Below are 16,292 nucleotides of genomic sequence, written 5' to 3' on the forward strand. Positions count from 1 at the left end.
TATGAGTTGATTCTAAGAACATGAAGTGAAAAGAAGAAGGGAAGGGAAAGCAAAAATTCCGAAAATTCAGTTGAACTGGAGCGTTGCCTAAGACCAGCCCCCAGTGGCTGACAGTCCCCACAAGCCTTCAGATGGAGGAGGGAGCAAAATCCTGAAGTACTGTGACCGGCTTAGTAAGAGGGGAGCTAATAAGGACGATACCAGGAATCGTGGACACCCTTTGCAGGGTACTTGTTATGGGCTAGACCGGGTCCAAGTGCTTTCTATCTACCTGAGCTGTGAGGTAGGTGCTGTGATCGAGCCCATTCTACAGCCTGGGAAACAGAGGTTGAGTAAATTGGCCCAGGGTCCCCTAGCTCCTAAGGCTGGAATTAGGATTTGAACCCGGGCAGCGTGGCTCCAGGACTCCAGGCCTGGTAGCCGTGGCTCACAGGTTGGGTGCATGGCAAACATGCTTGGAGTTGGAGGAGGAAGGCTGAGGGTCACCTTCTGCTCAGGGGACCCCAAATCGTTGGACGAGTTAGCGATGTCCTGCCGTCCTGTCCACAGCAGCCATCCCTGGCCCATGGAACAGGGAGACCAGCCGGGGTGGGGGTTCTCACACTCAGCACATGTCAGAGACCCCTGGGGAGTCTTTGCAACTTAGAAGAACACCACTGACCTGGAGAGATTGCAGCCGTACCAGGGTAGACATTTTTCCATTTGGATATCGACCCCTAGAAGAGCACAATAAAGGGGCATTTTGTTACGTAACAAATATTTCTGCACAATTGCACAGTCCGCCTCTTAAGACAGTTTGGCACACTGAACACCATGACTCCCTCCACACATTGCCCAGGGGCCGCGGAAGGTCGGCTCCACACTGTGTGTGTCCCTGTGCAGTCATTCCCCACCGGGCCGTGGGGCCAGTCACTCCATCACCACAACCCAACACTAGAACACATCAGTCTTCCACGACAGAACTAGGCACGACCTTTTAAAAACCGACAATCTTATAGAAAAACTCCCCACTGGGGTCAGGTGTGCATTCTAAGTCCCTCAGGTGTGGTTTTCCAACCACATCCCTAGCCCTGCCCCTGTGGACTCTGTGGTGAGCCAAGACATGGCATTTCCAAGACTGTCCCCACATTTAAGGCTCACTGTTCTAACGATAAAAGGCACTGGGATTTTGAAAAGACCTGTTAAGGCCTTGTGATGCTGGGCTCAGAGCAGACAGAGGTCGTAGAGGTGAACGGGCTCTATGCTTCTTCATGGCAATCCATTTGCTGGGTGACTTTGGACAACTTACTCAACCTCTCTGAGCCTGTTTTCCTTCGGTAAAGAGGGGATGATAATGGTAACAATCTCAGAGGACTGCTGTGCGGATGAGATGAGAGGCTGCGTATACAGTGGTTTCACAGTTTTTGGCACTGATCATAGTTTAATAAATTTCAATTTCTTTTTTTCAAACCGGATCTTACGGCTGAATGACAGGAAGCCACATGGAGTTGTCTTGGAGCATCAGTTTTACTCAAAGATTATTTATATGTTAGAAATATTTGGAAAGAAATGTGAGATTTGTATGTGTTATAAATGTGAACGTGACCCATCAAAGACATTCTCCCCCTAGGGTAATGGCTCTGGGTGGCATCCTGAGGCCTCACACTTGCTGTCATTAGACTCCGCTCTGGAGAGATCAGGATGGGAAAATTTGTGGAGTCTTAGATTTTAGTTCACCAGTATCCCTGTTACAGAGGAGCATCTCAGGCCCAGAGAAAAAGGGCAAGTCCAGGTTATCGATGGCAGAACTGGGGCCCTGTTCCCTTCCTCAGTTTTCCCCATGTAAAAGGCCATGTCCGATAGCAGAGACACTGGCTCAGCCAAGAGCTTCTCCCTGTGTTTGGCAGGAAAGAGGAGCCCCGTGCCTCCCCTAGCTTCTTCAGGCCTCAGAGAAAGTTTCAGAAAAAAACCATTTTCTGGTGTTAATTTGTTAAGTCTTCTCCCTAAGTGAGAATAGCAGCTGGTGGGATAGATTCTGACCTAACATTAAAGTTAATTAGAAATGTCATCCTCCAGGGAACAATTTCCCCTGAGCAAAGAAAGAGACATTAATATTTCAGGGCACCTCAGGCTTAATGCACAGGCCTCTGGCCCTCTGAGCTGTGTGGACGGGGCTCTGCCAGGCTTCCTTCCCACTTCCCTAACTCCTACTGGTCAGTGCCATGAAAAATTAATTTCTTCCCCAACCCAAAAAGCTCTCTCAGAATCTAGGCAGAGACCTTCTGGGAAATACTGGCCAGGAATGCTGATTCCATTTTAGCCTCAGCATGCTGTGAGACCTTCAGAGAGTATCTTAACCTCTCTGGGGTCTCAGCTTTCCCACCTGTATAGGAGCACTCCTAGACTGCATGGGTGAACACCTGGCAGATGAGAAATGCCGGAGGTTGCTGCTGAGAAGCCGCTGAATGAATCTCTCACATAGAACAGGACTGCTGAGGACAGGGAAGGGAATCCAAACCAGAGTGAATTTCTCCAGCTCTAGGGAGCACCAGACTCCCAGATCTTCTGTCCCAGAGATGAAGCTACTAGGGAGATTTCTGCCCACTAGACTTCCACTGTTGTTAAACTTGATGTTCTGAGTGGCTAGAAGCACACCAAGTTAGGCATTGTCTCTGGATGCGTTAATAGAAGTATAGTGTCCAGATTTGAGGAGCGGATAGAGAGTGCTACCCCAGACCTGATATTCTGCAATATTCAAGCCACATTGAGGATTGTGTGCTGACACTCAGAGAGGCATTTAAACAGCTCAAGGACCCCAAAGAGTGGATGGCCAGCTTAAATCAGATCCTACGAACCCTATCCTGGAGGCTTTTAGCCTTAGAAAGAGAAGACTAGTAGAGGGGAGAGGGCATAGGGTCTGAGGAAGCGGGTGCATACTCTGGGGTCCCAGAAGGCAGAAAGGGGAAGAGAACCATAACAAGGGGCTTTCAGAGGGGAGGGTCTGACTTAAAAGAAGAAGAAGCTGGGTGCAGAGGGAGAGAAGCTGATAGTGTGTCAGGCTCCCTGGCAGGCTACAACCCCCAAAGTTTCAACCAAAAACAGAACCATCATGTCTCAGGCTGCTGGGAAGCATCCTTGTCCTGGCTAGAGACCAGAGGCTGTCCTCAGGGAGAACTTTCAATTCGGAGATTTCCAGATGATAACAATCATCGCTCTTATTCACGGACTGCCAGGCACGGCTCTAAATGCTTTATATTGCACACCATTATTGACATAAATGAGTTGATAGAAAGGGCTTGGAGCAATGGCTGGTTCTTAATGAGAAGCATACATGTGTTTGTTATTTCTACTGATGCATCCTTGACTCGGTTCTCAGAACCACCTTGTGAGGTAAGTACTATGAGAAGCTCCATTACACATATGGGAAAACTGAGGCACGGGGAAGTATAAGCAGCAGAGTTGGGTTCCAAACCTAGGGAGTCTGACTCCAGAATCCAGGCCCCTGACCGCTCTCCTAGCGTCTCCGGGGTGGCAGTGAGATGGAACCCACAGGAGTTAGGGAATGTCACGGACTCATGGGATGTCAGGCTGGAAGGAGCCTTAAAGTCTGTGCAGAGAAAGCCAGGAGGTAGCCCAGGTCCCATGGCTTGCCAGGAGCATGTGGACCGCTCTGGATCACCACCCTGCTTCTGCATGGGAGTGGAATGCCGTGTCACCTGGCAGAGATGGGTGTCTTCCTGCCCTCAGTCTCCACGAAGGAAGGCAAAGTTGGGCAGCAGGCCAGGCTTTTGGGCTCCAAGGGACAGAGACCACCTGGCCACTTGGTAGATTCCAGCACACAGGGCAAAGACAGCAGTCCTGGGCCCAGTTCCGTCCACTCACTGATTGGCTCACCCCTGCCTCCTCTGCCCCCACCCCAGGCGAGGCCCCCCCGGTGTGAGCCGGCAGAGCTCACGGTCCAACATAGGCTCATTCCCAGCCCTGGTAAATCTGAGCAGAGCCAGGAGATCAAGAATTAGCTCCTCACTGTGCTACTGACATTGAAGATGGTGACTGTTACGTCTATGGGACACCCACCATGTGCCAACAGGCATGCTGGGCACAGAGCCCCTGCCTTGAGGAGAGTGTGATGGGCTTTGGAGCTGCAGACTCTGGTGGGTCAGCCCGCTGCAGCAGACAGTCACCCTCTCTCACCCGTGCTTTGCTCATCTCTGATGTGGCAGTGAGGGCCACATGAAGTCATGCCGTGAAGCTTCCAGATGCTTCAGGCTGAGCAAGTACAAAGGCTGGTGTGCTCGTTCGTTCGGTGGTAACGCCTGTGGAGCCAGGTCTGTTCCAGGCCCGGGCGTCCAGTGCAACAAAGGCAGCCACAGCCTAGCTTCCACGGAGCACGTATCTAAGTTGGGAGATAGACAAGCGTACGGGCCTAACTCGGCAGGGAGCATGGGCTGGGGGGCGTGGGGGTCCTGGGGAAAAGGCCCTGGGCTGGGAACCAAGCCCTACACCAAGGTGTTCTATGTCCTTGGGCAAGTCAGCCCCTTCCTGGGCCTCCATTTCCCCCATCATCTGAAAAAAAAAATGGTCATCCATTTCCATCATCATCTGGAGGCTGAGGCTCTGGTCCCCAAGGTTTCTTTCAGCTTGGATGTTGTAGGATTCTGTGTCCCCTGGGCCCGAGGTGAGCTTCCCGGCATCAGGGGTGGGGTGGCAAAGGCGGTGATGAGGAAAGAGGCAGAGACAGGGCCTCAGCCAGGCATGTTCCCTCCCTCCGTCCCAGACTGAGACATGGCCACATGGCTCAGCAGAGGCTGCTCCGTAGGCCAGCCAGCTGACTGGGTTGGAAATGAAGCATGGGCCCGTGTGAGGAGAGCCTGCCCCAGGGAACCATGCAAGGCTTCTGGTGGGACAGTCCCGCTGGGAGCCAGGACACTGGGCTCCAAATTCCTCCGTCCACGAGGCTCAGACTCCACGTGTGTCATATCGGGGGTGCTGGCCTTGCTGACCTCCTGGGGTGTCTGGGAGAAGAGGGTGAAGTCTATCTGGTACTTCCGTCTGGGTTCGGCACTGAAGGGATGAGAGGTGGTGCTGTTTCCATTTCACAGCTGAGAAAACGGGCTCAGAACAGAGCCCTTGTCATGAGAAAGCTGATGGCCTAAGCCTCTACCAGAAAGAGCCATTCGTCGTGTTCTGGGGGTGGACAGCGGAGGCCAGGTCTCAGCAACTGGGATTCATGATGCCTAGAAAGTTCTGAATCCCTCCATGCCTGATTCCTACATGGAATCAGGAATTTTGCTCCACGTGGAGCAAAAGGCTCACCCAGACCTAAGGGAGCAGTAAGCCCTAAGACCTTCCTTAAGGGCCCCAGTTTGGGCCCGGGGGGAGCCCTGGTTCGTGGCTGCTAGCGATAACCACCACTGTTGACCCGGTTTTGATTCAGGTGGCAAAGCAAGGGGACGGAGTAGTGTATTTTGGAGTCAGCCTGGCTTCCCATGAGGCCTAATGTCAGAATGTCCGCCATGCATGATTCACTGAGGCCAAGGCTGCCAACCGGGACGCTGACTCTGCCCTTTGCAGCTGAGGGAAATTTCCCACTCTTCTCCACCTTTCTGGGCCTCAGTTTCTGCTTCTGTGAAATGGAAGTAATGGTACCTGCTTCCCAGGGATAATGTGAGGCTAACCGAGACCGTCTGTACAAGGCCCTCAGGTCCCCACACAGGGTCTGGCACATGACAGGGACTCAGAAAATGGTAGCTGGTGCTTCGTTATATTACTATCATTTCTCTGTGTCTCCTCCTGCCTTGCAGTGCGGAAACAGGAGATTATTAAAGTGACAGAGCAGCTGATTGAAGCCATAAGCAATGGAGATTTTGAGTCCTACACGTGAGTCGGCTGGGTCCACTCTGCATGTCCTGCCTGGATTGTGGCTCAGGGGGCGCTGATGGCTAACTTTGGGGGTTCTCGTCTCCAGTCCTCATTTACTCCCTCTGCATGTGCCATGAACCAGACTGAACTTTTTGCGTTTAGACTTTCTGCTTTAATGAAGCTTTCTGTTCACAATATTCTGTATCTCGGTCCTCCTCATGTCCTCCTCCTCACGTCCTCCTCCTCATCTCTTGTTCCCCAGAAGGAACTCCAACAAAACTCCTTTGCTTCCCCCACCACAGCATGGGCCTCCTCAGGAGATGAGCGGGGAAGGAGGGGAGGGAGGCGGGCCTCTCCTCAGACCTGCTGTGTGGGCCTGTTCCTCAGCCTGGACCTCCTCAGGCCTCTGACCTCAGGTGGGCAGAAGCAGGCAGGAATCCACAGGGTGCGTCCTCCAGTGAGCAGGGGTGAGGAAACGAACCTCGAAACAGAACCTTAAGTCCTCTGGGGAATAAGGCCAAGTGTCCAAAAATAACATAAAATGAAACAGATGGTACGAGATGTCCCCTACCCATCTGGACCAGCCTTTCAAGCGGCGGCTGTGTGCGAAGGCTGGGCTGGAGCGCCCCCTAGTGTCCACCCAGAGCCTGCATGGTCGGGCCCAGAAGCCGGCCCACCCCAGGGAGAGGGAGGATTCTGGGCTGAGCTCTCAACCTCTCAGCTAGATGCTGACAAGACCCCACATATGATTTTTGGTGGATAAAAGCTGCCATCTAAGGTAGAGTGACCCTGCCTTGGGTTCGGGTGAGGTGGGAATAATTTAACTGGGATCTGGGTCTTGGGCAGCTGGTTCCTGGTTTCCTCGGTGTCCAGGACCTTAAGTTTGTCTCCCAAAGGCATGGCAGGCCAGGTGCATTTTAATTGTGGGAAGGTTTCAGCAGCAGCAGGTGGCAAAGCCCCAGCAACCCACTGCTTCTGTTGGAGGAACAAGGACTCTGGAAGGTACAGGTGTGGGACGGAAGCTGCATGGACGCGTGTGTGCCCGCACCTGTCCACATGTGCACGTTTGTGACTGTGTGCATAAGGGGTGTGGCGAGGCATGTGTGCACACGTGCACCCAGGTAAAGCCTAAAAGTACAGAAACACAGCACTAAACAGGTCCTGCCGGCAGCCCTTCTCAAGATAACTAAATCAGACCCGGGAAGAGCCCAAAACTATCTCTGGAAGGATACAGCCAGAGAGGGAGAGAAAGAGAGGTGGTTTCTATGGACCCCAAACCCCTCCCTGCAGTGCCATTTCTGGGGACCCCCCCACCTCTGTGATGTCATTCTCCTGTCCTGTGCAGCCTACCCTAGGTTCTGACCCCGTGCCATCACCTCTGGAGCCACTGGTATCCCGAGTCTGGCCCTGAGTAACCCATGCTTACTGAGCCTCAGTGTCCCTAGATGTGTAATGGAGTTGGAACAGGGGGTCTCTGAGTCACTTCAGAGTCAGGGACCCCAGAGACTTCCCGGAGAAGGGCTTCTCCAGTGAGGGGCTCAGTCTCCCGACACTTGGGGCTCAGACCCCCAGACTTGAAGACTTCTGGAACTGAAGGGTCCTGAGTATCTCATATGGTTTGAGCTGGGCCCCCAACCCCCCACTAATCCGTTTGGAGAATTTGGGGTGCTGAGCCGAGAAGCGAGTTGTTTGGGGTCACACGGACAGGGACAGTCAAGGAAGAACAGGGTTAGAGTGGCCTACACTTCCCACAGTGCCCAGATCAGACAATGCCGGGCCCCATACCTGTCCTCCCGTTGTCTCCTGTTCCTCCCTGGCTTGGGATCTTTGCATGTCCGGAGGTACTTCCTGTCCCCGGCTGCACTGCCACTGTAACAGGGGTCTGTGTTGTGCCACAGGTCCCAGAGGCCTGGGGGTGGGGGAGACAGTTTTTCCTTCCTCAACCTGACTGTTAGGGTTCCCCAGAAGGCTGAGACCTGGAAGGGAGCTCTGAGCCGTAAATACATGCCTTCCTCCCAGGCATGACTTCATGGAGGGCTACTTTCCTCACATTACAGAAGAGGAAACCGAGGCTCACGCTGAGGGCAAAAGGGGCACCTTTAAAGAAACAAAACGCACCCCCTCCAGGGACATAACCTTCTCTGAGAGCAGAGGTCACTTTCACGTGAAGGAAAAGGGCCTCCCCTGCGCCGCCCCCCAACCCCATCAGGAGGGCAGATTGGCCTGGCTGCCCTGGGCAGGAAGATGCGATGTAGAGACAAGCCTGCAGGCTGAGTGACCCCCAGCCGGCGCCCGAGGGCTACCCACGACGCTCCGCAGCCCCTTGCAGCGCTCTCGCTTGGTGCTGGGGGTCTTAAAACCAGTGAGTGGCAGGAGCTGGACCTGCACCCAGGCTTCCCAGGTCTATGTGGCGCCCCTAGTGGGCGGTGGGTGCCTCACGGTGCAGTTGGCAAGCCTGTTCCTCCCCCCACTGACCGCCCAGAGCCTGTGAGTCGGGCGAGATCACTTCAATGTCACAGGCCCGCCCTCCTCCGGTCCAGGCCCCTGGAATGAGAAGGTGGCCCCAGGAGGCCACCCCAAGCCCTCTTTTCTCTGACTTCCTCCCCCTAGGAAGATGTGTGACCCTGGGATGACGGCCTTCGAACCCGAGGCCCTGGGGAACCTGGTCGAGGGCCTGGACTTCCATCGATTCTATTTTGAAAACCGTGAGCAATCCCTTCTCTCTGGGGTGCCTGTTGTCTGCTCTCGTTCCATGTCCTGCCGGATGGCACAGCAGGGTGACGGGCAGGGCCCCCGGGGCAGCTCAGGAGCCCGCGAAGAGGAAGATCCCGTGTGGACAGGGGTTGGTACCATCTTGGTTCCCTCTCATAACCCCGGGCCCGTCCGACTGCCAGTTGTCCCTCCTGTGGCTGAGGATGGGGACCTGGGACAAGGGTGACAAGCCCTCCCAGCCCTCTCCTGTCCCTGCCCCGGCCCCTGCCCCTGGGAGGGTGTGGGGATGGCCTTTATTCTCAGTTTCCAGATGAGAGAGCTTTCCTGCCTGGACATATACCCATGTCACAGCCATCTAGATGTCTGGGGCCACTCCAGCTCTTTCAACTGGTCACAAGCAGGCTGGTGGGCTGTTATGCCTGTGGGTGGGCAGTCTGGGGAAGAAGAGGGGACCTGAGCTCACACTGCTGTGCCCCTGCCTGTGTGTCTAGGTCTCTGTCCGCATGTCTGTCCTTCCTGGGCCTCTCCTCTGCAGGAGAGACCCTGGCAGCTTTGCAACTAGGGGCTGTCAGGGGGCTGAGGCTGGGCCTGACCTAGGGCGCTTTCTGCCTGTGTCCATGTCTCTCCTTGGCCAGGGGTCAGACAGGGACAAACCAAAGCACGTGCAGGGTAGACTCCTCTAGCTCAGGACCTACAGGAAGGCCCTGAGTGGCATATCAAGGTACCCCAAGGGGAAGGCATATACCCCTAAGGCTATGCAAGATGGTTTCTGGAGCACGTGGGCACGCTTGAAATAGCACTGGTTCGCACAGTGAGAAAGCTGGTACCTTGCTCAATTCTCTTTCAATATGTGCAACTTCATCAGGGGGGCAAGGCTCAACTGGGTGCTAAATCAGACTGTACCTTACAGACCAGAGGAGCCAAGAGCCCCCTCAACGAGCTGAGAAGGAAGTTACCTTTTCCCTTGATTAATCAAACTCTGAAGCTCCAAGGATAGCAGGGGAAGTTAAATTTTCATGTGAAGATGGGTGGCTGGACCCTAAGTTTTCTCCATCACCCTGGAGTTCCCTGGCTCCTCTCTATATGGGTCTGTCTTCTGGAGGTGCTGGTTTCCCAGTGTCAACTCCCCAATCCCCACTGAGCAGAGCAGAAACCAGGCTGAGCTGTCTCTAAAGGCTCCAAGATGGGAACACAAAGAGAAGGCTGAACTAGCTCTTGGCCTGGGTCCACACCGAGGGCCTCATCACAACACTGGCCTCTTGGACTCTAGGATTGAACGCCAACCGGCCCATGAGTGCAAGACCCAGAGTGACTTCTTGGCCTAGGCCAAGTCCCAGCATCCTGCCTGTGTTTCTCTGCTGGAGGACCTGGCCCTTTCTCCCATGCTGCCTATAAGGGTGGGCGTTAGAAGGCCACGGTCTCTTCAGAGATACCACATTAAGATGATCCTTTTTTATAAACGTCCCCCAGAACTCCAGCCCCTGCCAACAACAGCGAGGCACCCTCAACAATGCTGAGCTTGTTCATCTCTTCTGAGATTGTTCTAGATTGTCCTAATTCAGTCCCATCTGGAGACTGACTTCTTTTAGGTTCTATTGCATTTCTTTCGGGAAGTGGCCCAGCTTGGGACAAGTCAGATTGCTTTTCTGGACCTCAGTTTCCAGATGTGTTTAATGGAGGCATTGACCTAGATGGTCTTGGGTGCCTCCAGCCCTGGTTGTTGTCGAGGATGCTTATGGAGGCCTCCTTGCATTTTGTAGGAGGGCCACTGAGTGACCTCTGATTTCTGAGGTCACTCCCAAGCCTATAATGCAAAAGCTCTACCTTCACTGAGAGCCCAAAATGGTCACAGTCTATTAGTCTGCATATGTAAGTCTCAGTGATTTGGTGTTCCGCAGACAAAACCTGAATATAGTGTGATTATAATATTAGGGATGCTTTTGGCAGTTCAGGAAAAAAAAAAAAAAGACATTTTACATTTCCCAGGAAACCCATGGCTCACAAACCTGGCTGGGCATCAGAATCAGAGGGTGCGGAAGGGGAAGGAGGTTTTCGAATAATATAGATTTTTGAATTGTCATCTTCAAGAGAGGAGATGGGCAGTGTATTTTTTTAAACTGGTCCTCTGTGGGATTTGAACCTGCCTTTGGGCTACACAAAGAGAAGGCATGAGGGTTCCTCTGAAGCCTGGGCCCCTCATGACCCCAGTCCAGCCCTTCCCTGGGTCATTGTCTTTCTGTGCTTTTGTTTTCTATCTTGCTGAAAACATGGAGAGTTCCTAGAACTAAAAGAATTAATAATAATAATAATAAATAATAATTGTAATAATAATAGTGGCTCACATGCTTCATAGAGAAAGCTGGCTTCAGGTACCTTTCTCAGTTCTGTCATGATTACAAGAGTTATGCCTTTCTGCTTGACTCTGGAAATCTCCATGACCTCACCCCATGACCACCAATTCTATCCTCACAATTCCAAGATCCTAGGATTCTTCAATTTTAATATGAATCAGGTTTCCATAATGCCATATGTCAGTAGTAGGGGTTGCAGATCAGGGGTCCATAGGCCATATCTAAATGACATATATGCTTCGCGTGGTCTGCATGAGGTTTTAAATTTGAATTAGTGGCCAATAATAAAAATGAGGCATTTTCACATAAAAATTCAGATTTCTAGATTCTCCTCAAAAATCAGGTGTGGCAATGTGGGTTCCCTTAAAGCTGATGCTTGAACAACACGGGTTGGACCTGTGTGGGTCCACTTCTACACACATCTTCCCCAGACCGGCCCTGTAAATGCATTTCCTTTTCCTTGTGATTTTCTTAATAACAGTTTCTTTCCTCTAGCTTACTGTATTTTAAGAACATAGCACAAAATACAAATAACATACAAAATGTGGGTTAATCGACAGTTGATGTTATCGGTAAGACTTCCAGTCAACAGGTTGTTGGCAGTTAAGTTTTGGGGAAGTCAAAAGTTATATGTGGATTTTCAAGTGTGCAGCGGGGTGGGGGTGGGGTGCGGCTAACTTCCCTCCCCATCATTGTTCAAGGGTCAGGTTCTCACAGAGGGCCCCCAAGGAAGCTGTGGACAGGGCGCCCTCTGCAGGTGGGACGAGGTGTGCTATTCACCACAGTCTCCACCGCTCCCTATAGGTCGCTCCCTGACCCAGAGGCAAAGGGTCTCTTGCTATTTAGCATCTTATACCCTGCTTGCCCCCCCCCCCCCGGTTTATGTACTTGTCTGGCCTCTGTAGGGAACTGGTTTTGAGACTCTGGTCTAAGTTCATCTGAGTCTACAGTCATAGCCCTATACTTCCATGCGTCTGAGATCCTGTGAATCTAAAATCCCATTCCCCTGTGTTTAAAGAATTGGCATGTCTGAAGTTCATTGTCTCTAAGCTGGGATCTGCTCTAGCCATCTGGAAGTTCTGCCTGGACTCCTAGATGAACCCCTCCTGTGGAAATGAGGCAGGCGGGGTTCAGAGACCCTCTGCTGAGAGGGTCTCTGGGAGACGGGGAAGTGAAGGAAGGGACGCAGGAGGCCCCCCGTTGCATCTCCTCTGCCCCCTCCCATCCCCACCTCCAGTGTGGTCTCGGAACAGCAAGCCCGTGCACACCACCATCCTGAACCCCCATATCCATCTGATGGGCGACGAGTCAGCCTGCATTGCCTACATCCGCATCACACAGTACCTGGATGCAGGCGGCATCCCCCGCACGGCCCAGTCGGAGGAGACCCGTGTCTGGCACCGCCGGGACGGCAAATGGCAGATCGTCCACTTCCACAGATCTGGGGCGCCCTCCGTCCTGCCCCAGTAAGAGCTCCTCCTTCCTGCCATCTGTCATGTGGGACAGTCTGAAAGAATGGGGGGTCGGTGTCAGTCTGGAGGGGGCCATGTTGGGGAACTTGGGTGCTGGAAGGCCATGGGGTGGGGGCTGGAGACCACAGGGAGGAGAACAGACCTGCAGGTTCCCGGGGTGGGGTGGGGGGCTGAGCGGGACCCACCAGAAGCAGCTTCAACCCCGTCTAAGGATGGGGACGGGGCTGCCCTCAGAAACACTTGCATTACCCCCAACACATACAATTTCTTACAGCTGAAGGACCAGGCCGGGGGCCCTGGACCGCAGAGATTTACTCTTCATTCATGGAATGTGGCTGCTGGTTCTCCCACTCGGATTTTGCTGGAATTCCCCCAATCACGTCACCTCACTACCACCACCATCACCATCACCGTCAGAGCTACGTCAAAAAAAATCCTGCCTGCTCACAAAAGCTATCACGACTTCCGAGCAAATGGCACATCTCCCTGCCACCCCCTGTCCCTTTCGCTCTGTGTCACCTGCCAGGGCAGGTCCTCCTCAGGACTGGGTGCCCCCGAGGGTGGTATGGGGGGGGCTCCCCTCTGGGTGCTGGCTCCGAGGGCTCCCCCTCCTGGCTGTCGTCGGCCTGGTCTTACCTTGGCTGTAGGCCAGAATGCCCAGCTGTGTGTCCCCCCAGCCGCTGAGGAGAAGGAGGGGCGGAATCAGGAGGAATGTGGCATCCGCCCCCCATCTCCCTGTCTCTCCCTTCCAGGGTCCCCCTAGCCCCGTGAGCTAGCCTCCCCTGTGGGAGAGGGTGAGAGAGGCGCCGACGCCAGGAGCCCCCACCTCACACTGCCTCCCTAGCTCCTCCTTCTCCAGTCCTGCTCGTCCTCCTGTCCATGCGGACCCTTCTCCCTCCGTGTGTGGAGTGCGATCCTCTCAGGGTGCCCCCACTCTTTCCTTCTGCCTTCGGCTGATGTTTACCTCCAACAGTAACGCCCATTCCACCCTTCCACCAGTCCCGGAGAATTCCAGCTTCATCCCCCCAGAGGGAGAGAATCTGATTGCTTTTTTGGGGCAAAGAAGGCACGTTTAGGTACCACTCCTACTTGGACCGCATGCCTTTTTATAGCCAAACTCCTGTGTGTTTCGTAAATGGATTTTGCGTTCATGGATATTTATGTAATAACTAAACCTCTCAAATTATTGTGAGGAGGGTCGGGCCGGGTTGGGAAGGGGTGTGGGAAGAGGGGTGAGGGGTAGATTTTTTCTGTTCTAGGTCTTTTTTTCTTCTTCTTCTTTTTTTTTTTTTGTGGTTTTTTTGTTTTGTTTTTTTGGTTTGTTTTGTTTTTGTTTTCATGTCATCTCTGAGATTCACTCTGTCACCTGTGGTTATCTGGGTCCGAGGTGGACTCAGGCCTGGGTGGGGTGGAGCGCCTCGCTGACATTTTGGTCCCAAGGTTCCTTTCAGGACTCTAGAAACACCAGATGTTAGTGCTAAGAAACAGCAAATCAGGGCAGAGAGAGTGGGGGAGGTTGTCAGGACAGAAATATCTTTTTTTTTTTTTTTTGCTTGCCTCCCAAACTGAAGTTCCTACTAGGACGCTTCCCAACTTCCCAGGATTTCATCCCACCGCATCCGTGTGTGCCCCCCCACACTCCCCAGACTTTGGGGGTTCACGAGCATGTGTCTTCATTGCCTCTCCCCTCCTCATCTGCTGGTTCAAGCAGAGCACTGGAATTTCTCCTCTTCACACCTCGTCCTGCAGCCATGGGTTCGAATCTCTTTCTTTTCTTTTCTCTTTCCCTCTTCCCCGGGATTGACTCTGATGTGGAATGCCTTGGCACGTCCACTAGGATCTACTGTCTGCACTGTTTTCTTTGCATGACTTTATATGCAGTAAGTATGTTCAAAAAAAAAAAAAAAAGAAAAGAAGAAAAACATTCAGCAAAACCAATCTACATGTTTTGGACAAAAAAAAAAAAAAAATGAGGTTGTATTCTCAGTGTCCAACTCGGAATTATGTTGCCGCCTCTCTGTGCTTTTTGGCCTCTGTGTGGCCGTGTTCTGCCAGCATGAGATACTGTCCCCTCTGGAGGATTTTAGGGGAGGAAGAGCCACATCCCCCCGGGGATCTGGAGGAGGCTCTGGTTCCCCCGAACCTCTCGGGAGTCCTGGGTGTTGACTGGAGGACTGGTGGGGATGTTTGATCTGGGACTTTTTGAGTCTTCCCTGATCATGAGATATCTGCTGGGCCCTTTTCTCCATAGCTGCTGCCCTAGGGACAGGTAAGGCAGGCTGGACTGGGGCTGCAGGCCAGGAAAGAGGCTGCCTGGGCTTCCTGCTCTCCAAATTGGTTGATCACTGGCCTCTATCCTTGGCAGACACCCTGCTGCCGAGGCCCAGGGTGTAGGGACTTAGCCTGCTCCGGGTCCAGAGGGCTTCCCACTAAGGCCCAGTGATCCCAGCGTCCCAGCGGTAAAACCGCCTGCCTCCCTTGTGAGCTGCCAGCTCCCACAGCAAGCCCCAAGCCCAACGTGAAGGGCTTGCATCACAGGGGATGCAAGACCAAGTCTGGTCCCCTTCGCAGCCTCAGTTTCCCCATCAGTTAAAGGGTTAAATATTCCTGCCCAGCCTATGCTGCAGGGCTGATTGGGGAATCCAACGGGACAGTGAGGTGAAACCCAATGTACCTGTGAGAACTGACAGGGTTAGCCACTGGCTAGACTCCTGCTTCATTCTGAGCCTGGCCAGCCCACCAATCCTGGTCCTGCCCCTCATTCCCCTCTTTGGTGCCTGTCAACTGCTCATTAGCAGTGGACTGTGGGCAAAGAGCCATGCTTTGGGGGTTAGTAGGATTAGGATTCCATTCCCTGGTCTTACCAGACTTGCTATGTGACCTTGGGCAAGTCCTTTTCTTGCTCTGGCCCTGGGTTTTTCCACCAGGGGGAAATGAGCTGGAGGACCTCAGTGTCCTGATTCTTATTTGCTGGCACGCCTCATGCCTCCTATCCACTGTGTCCCATTCCAAGTGCCAGAGAAATGGAGGCAGGTCCCTACCCCAGGAGGAGACGGCTCCCCCGGAGGAAGGCCACTCTGGTGGGTAGGAAGTCAGTCAGCGTGGACCACAGGGCATTGGTGCCATCCTGAGGCCCAGGCAGGGGAGGCTGGCAGACACAGCGGCCCAGAGCCCACCCCCACCAGACAGTGAAACTCTGCTTCTCTAAAACATCCTGTAGATACAAAATCAATCAGTCAATCAATCAATCAATCCAGACCTAAGACCAGACCTAGGCTCCAGCATGCCAACACCTCTATAGGAAAGTATTCTCCCAGGACTGTGCGCCCCCAGGGCACTAATCCTGGCCTCCTGTCTCCCAAGGGGAGACCCTTTGGGGGATGTGTTTGCCAGACTCCCCGTGCTGGTTTCTTTGTTACTATTTGTTTGGGGATTTGTTTCAGTTCTTCCTTTTCTTTCTTTCTTTCTTCTTCTTCTTTTTTTTTTTCTTTTTTAAAAAATATGTGGCTGTGAACTTGAATGACCACTGCTCAAAACTTCTGCTATTGGGTGGGAGGGGGGAAGAAGGGGTGTCTGTTTTACTGGTGTTTTCAGTGCAATAAATAGCTACCAACTTCTGCGCACTTGCTGTCTCTCAGTCTCCGCCGAGCAACCACACTGGGTTGGGTGGGGGGGGTGTTTGTTTCTTGTTCCAGATCTCGCTATTTGCAAAATAAAAGCCAAGGTCTCCTTTCTGATTGGGCCAACTGGGTCTCATGCTCAAGACTGAACCAATTACAGTGGGATTATGGCTGGACCCTGTGGTCTGGCCTTAGAACCAGGGACGAGTCTGGCTTTCTCTCAGCCACACCAGGGGCCCTGTATCCAGAAGGGGGAGGTTGACACGGGTTGCCGCAAACAGCTGGCCAGCAGCAAA

The 16,292-nt window shown here is 53.1% G+C and overlaps 1 protein-coding gene across 4 annotated transcripts in view; it reads left to right on the top strand.

Annotated features, from left to right (window-relative positions):
• The window catches only part of CAMK2A (calcium/calmodulin dependent protein kinase II alpha), a 58,860-nt gene extending 44,534 nt beyond the window's left edge, over positions 1-14,326 (top strand). For 3 of the 4 annotated variants that reach the window (XM_032337330.1, XM_032337331.1, XM_032337333.1), the window contains 4 exons: positions 5,784-5,859; positions 8,452-8,546; positions 12,142-12,370; positions 12,651-14,326. In XM_032337330.1, coding sequence (XP_032193221.1) covers positions 5,784-5,859; positions 8,452-8,546; positions 12,142-12,370; positions 12,651-12,654 — 404 coding nt within the window. In that variant the 3' untranslated portion in view covers positions 12,655-14,326. Of the gene's footprint in view, positions 1-5,783; positions 5,860-8,451; positions 8,547-12,141; positions 12,375-12,650 lie in introns of those variants that run through there. The other variant, XM_032337332.1, reaches the window with a different exon arrangement.
• Positions 14,327-16,292: the final 1,966 nt, after the last annotated feature.

Source organism: Mustela erminea, chromosome 3 (genome assembly GCF_009829155.1).
Source record: "Mustela erminea isolate mMusErm1 chromosome 3, mMusErm1.Pri, whole genome shotgun sequence".
Classification (NCBI taxonomy): domain Eukaryota; kingdom Metazoa; phylum Chordata; class Mammalia; order Carnivora; family Mustelidae; genus Mustela; species Mustela erminea.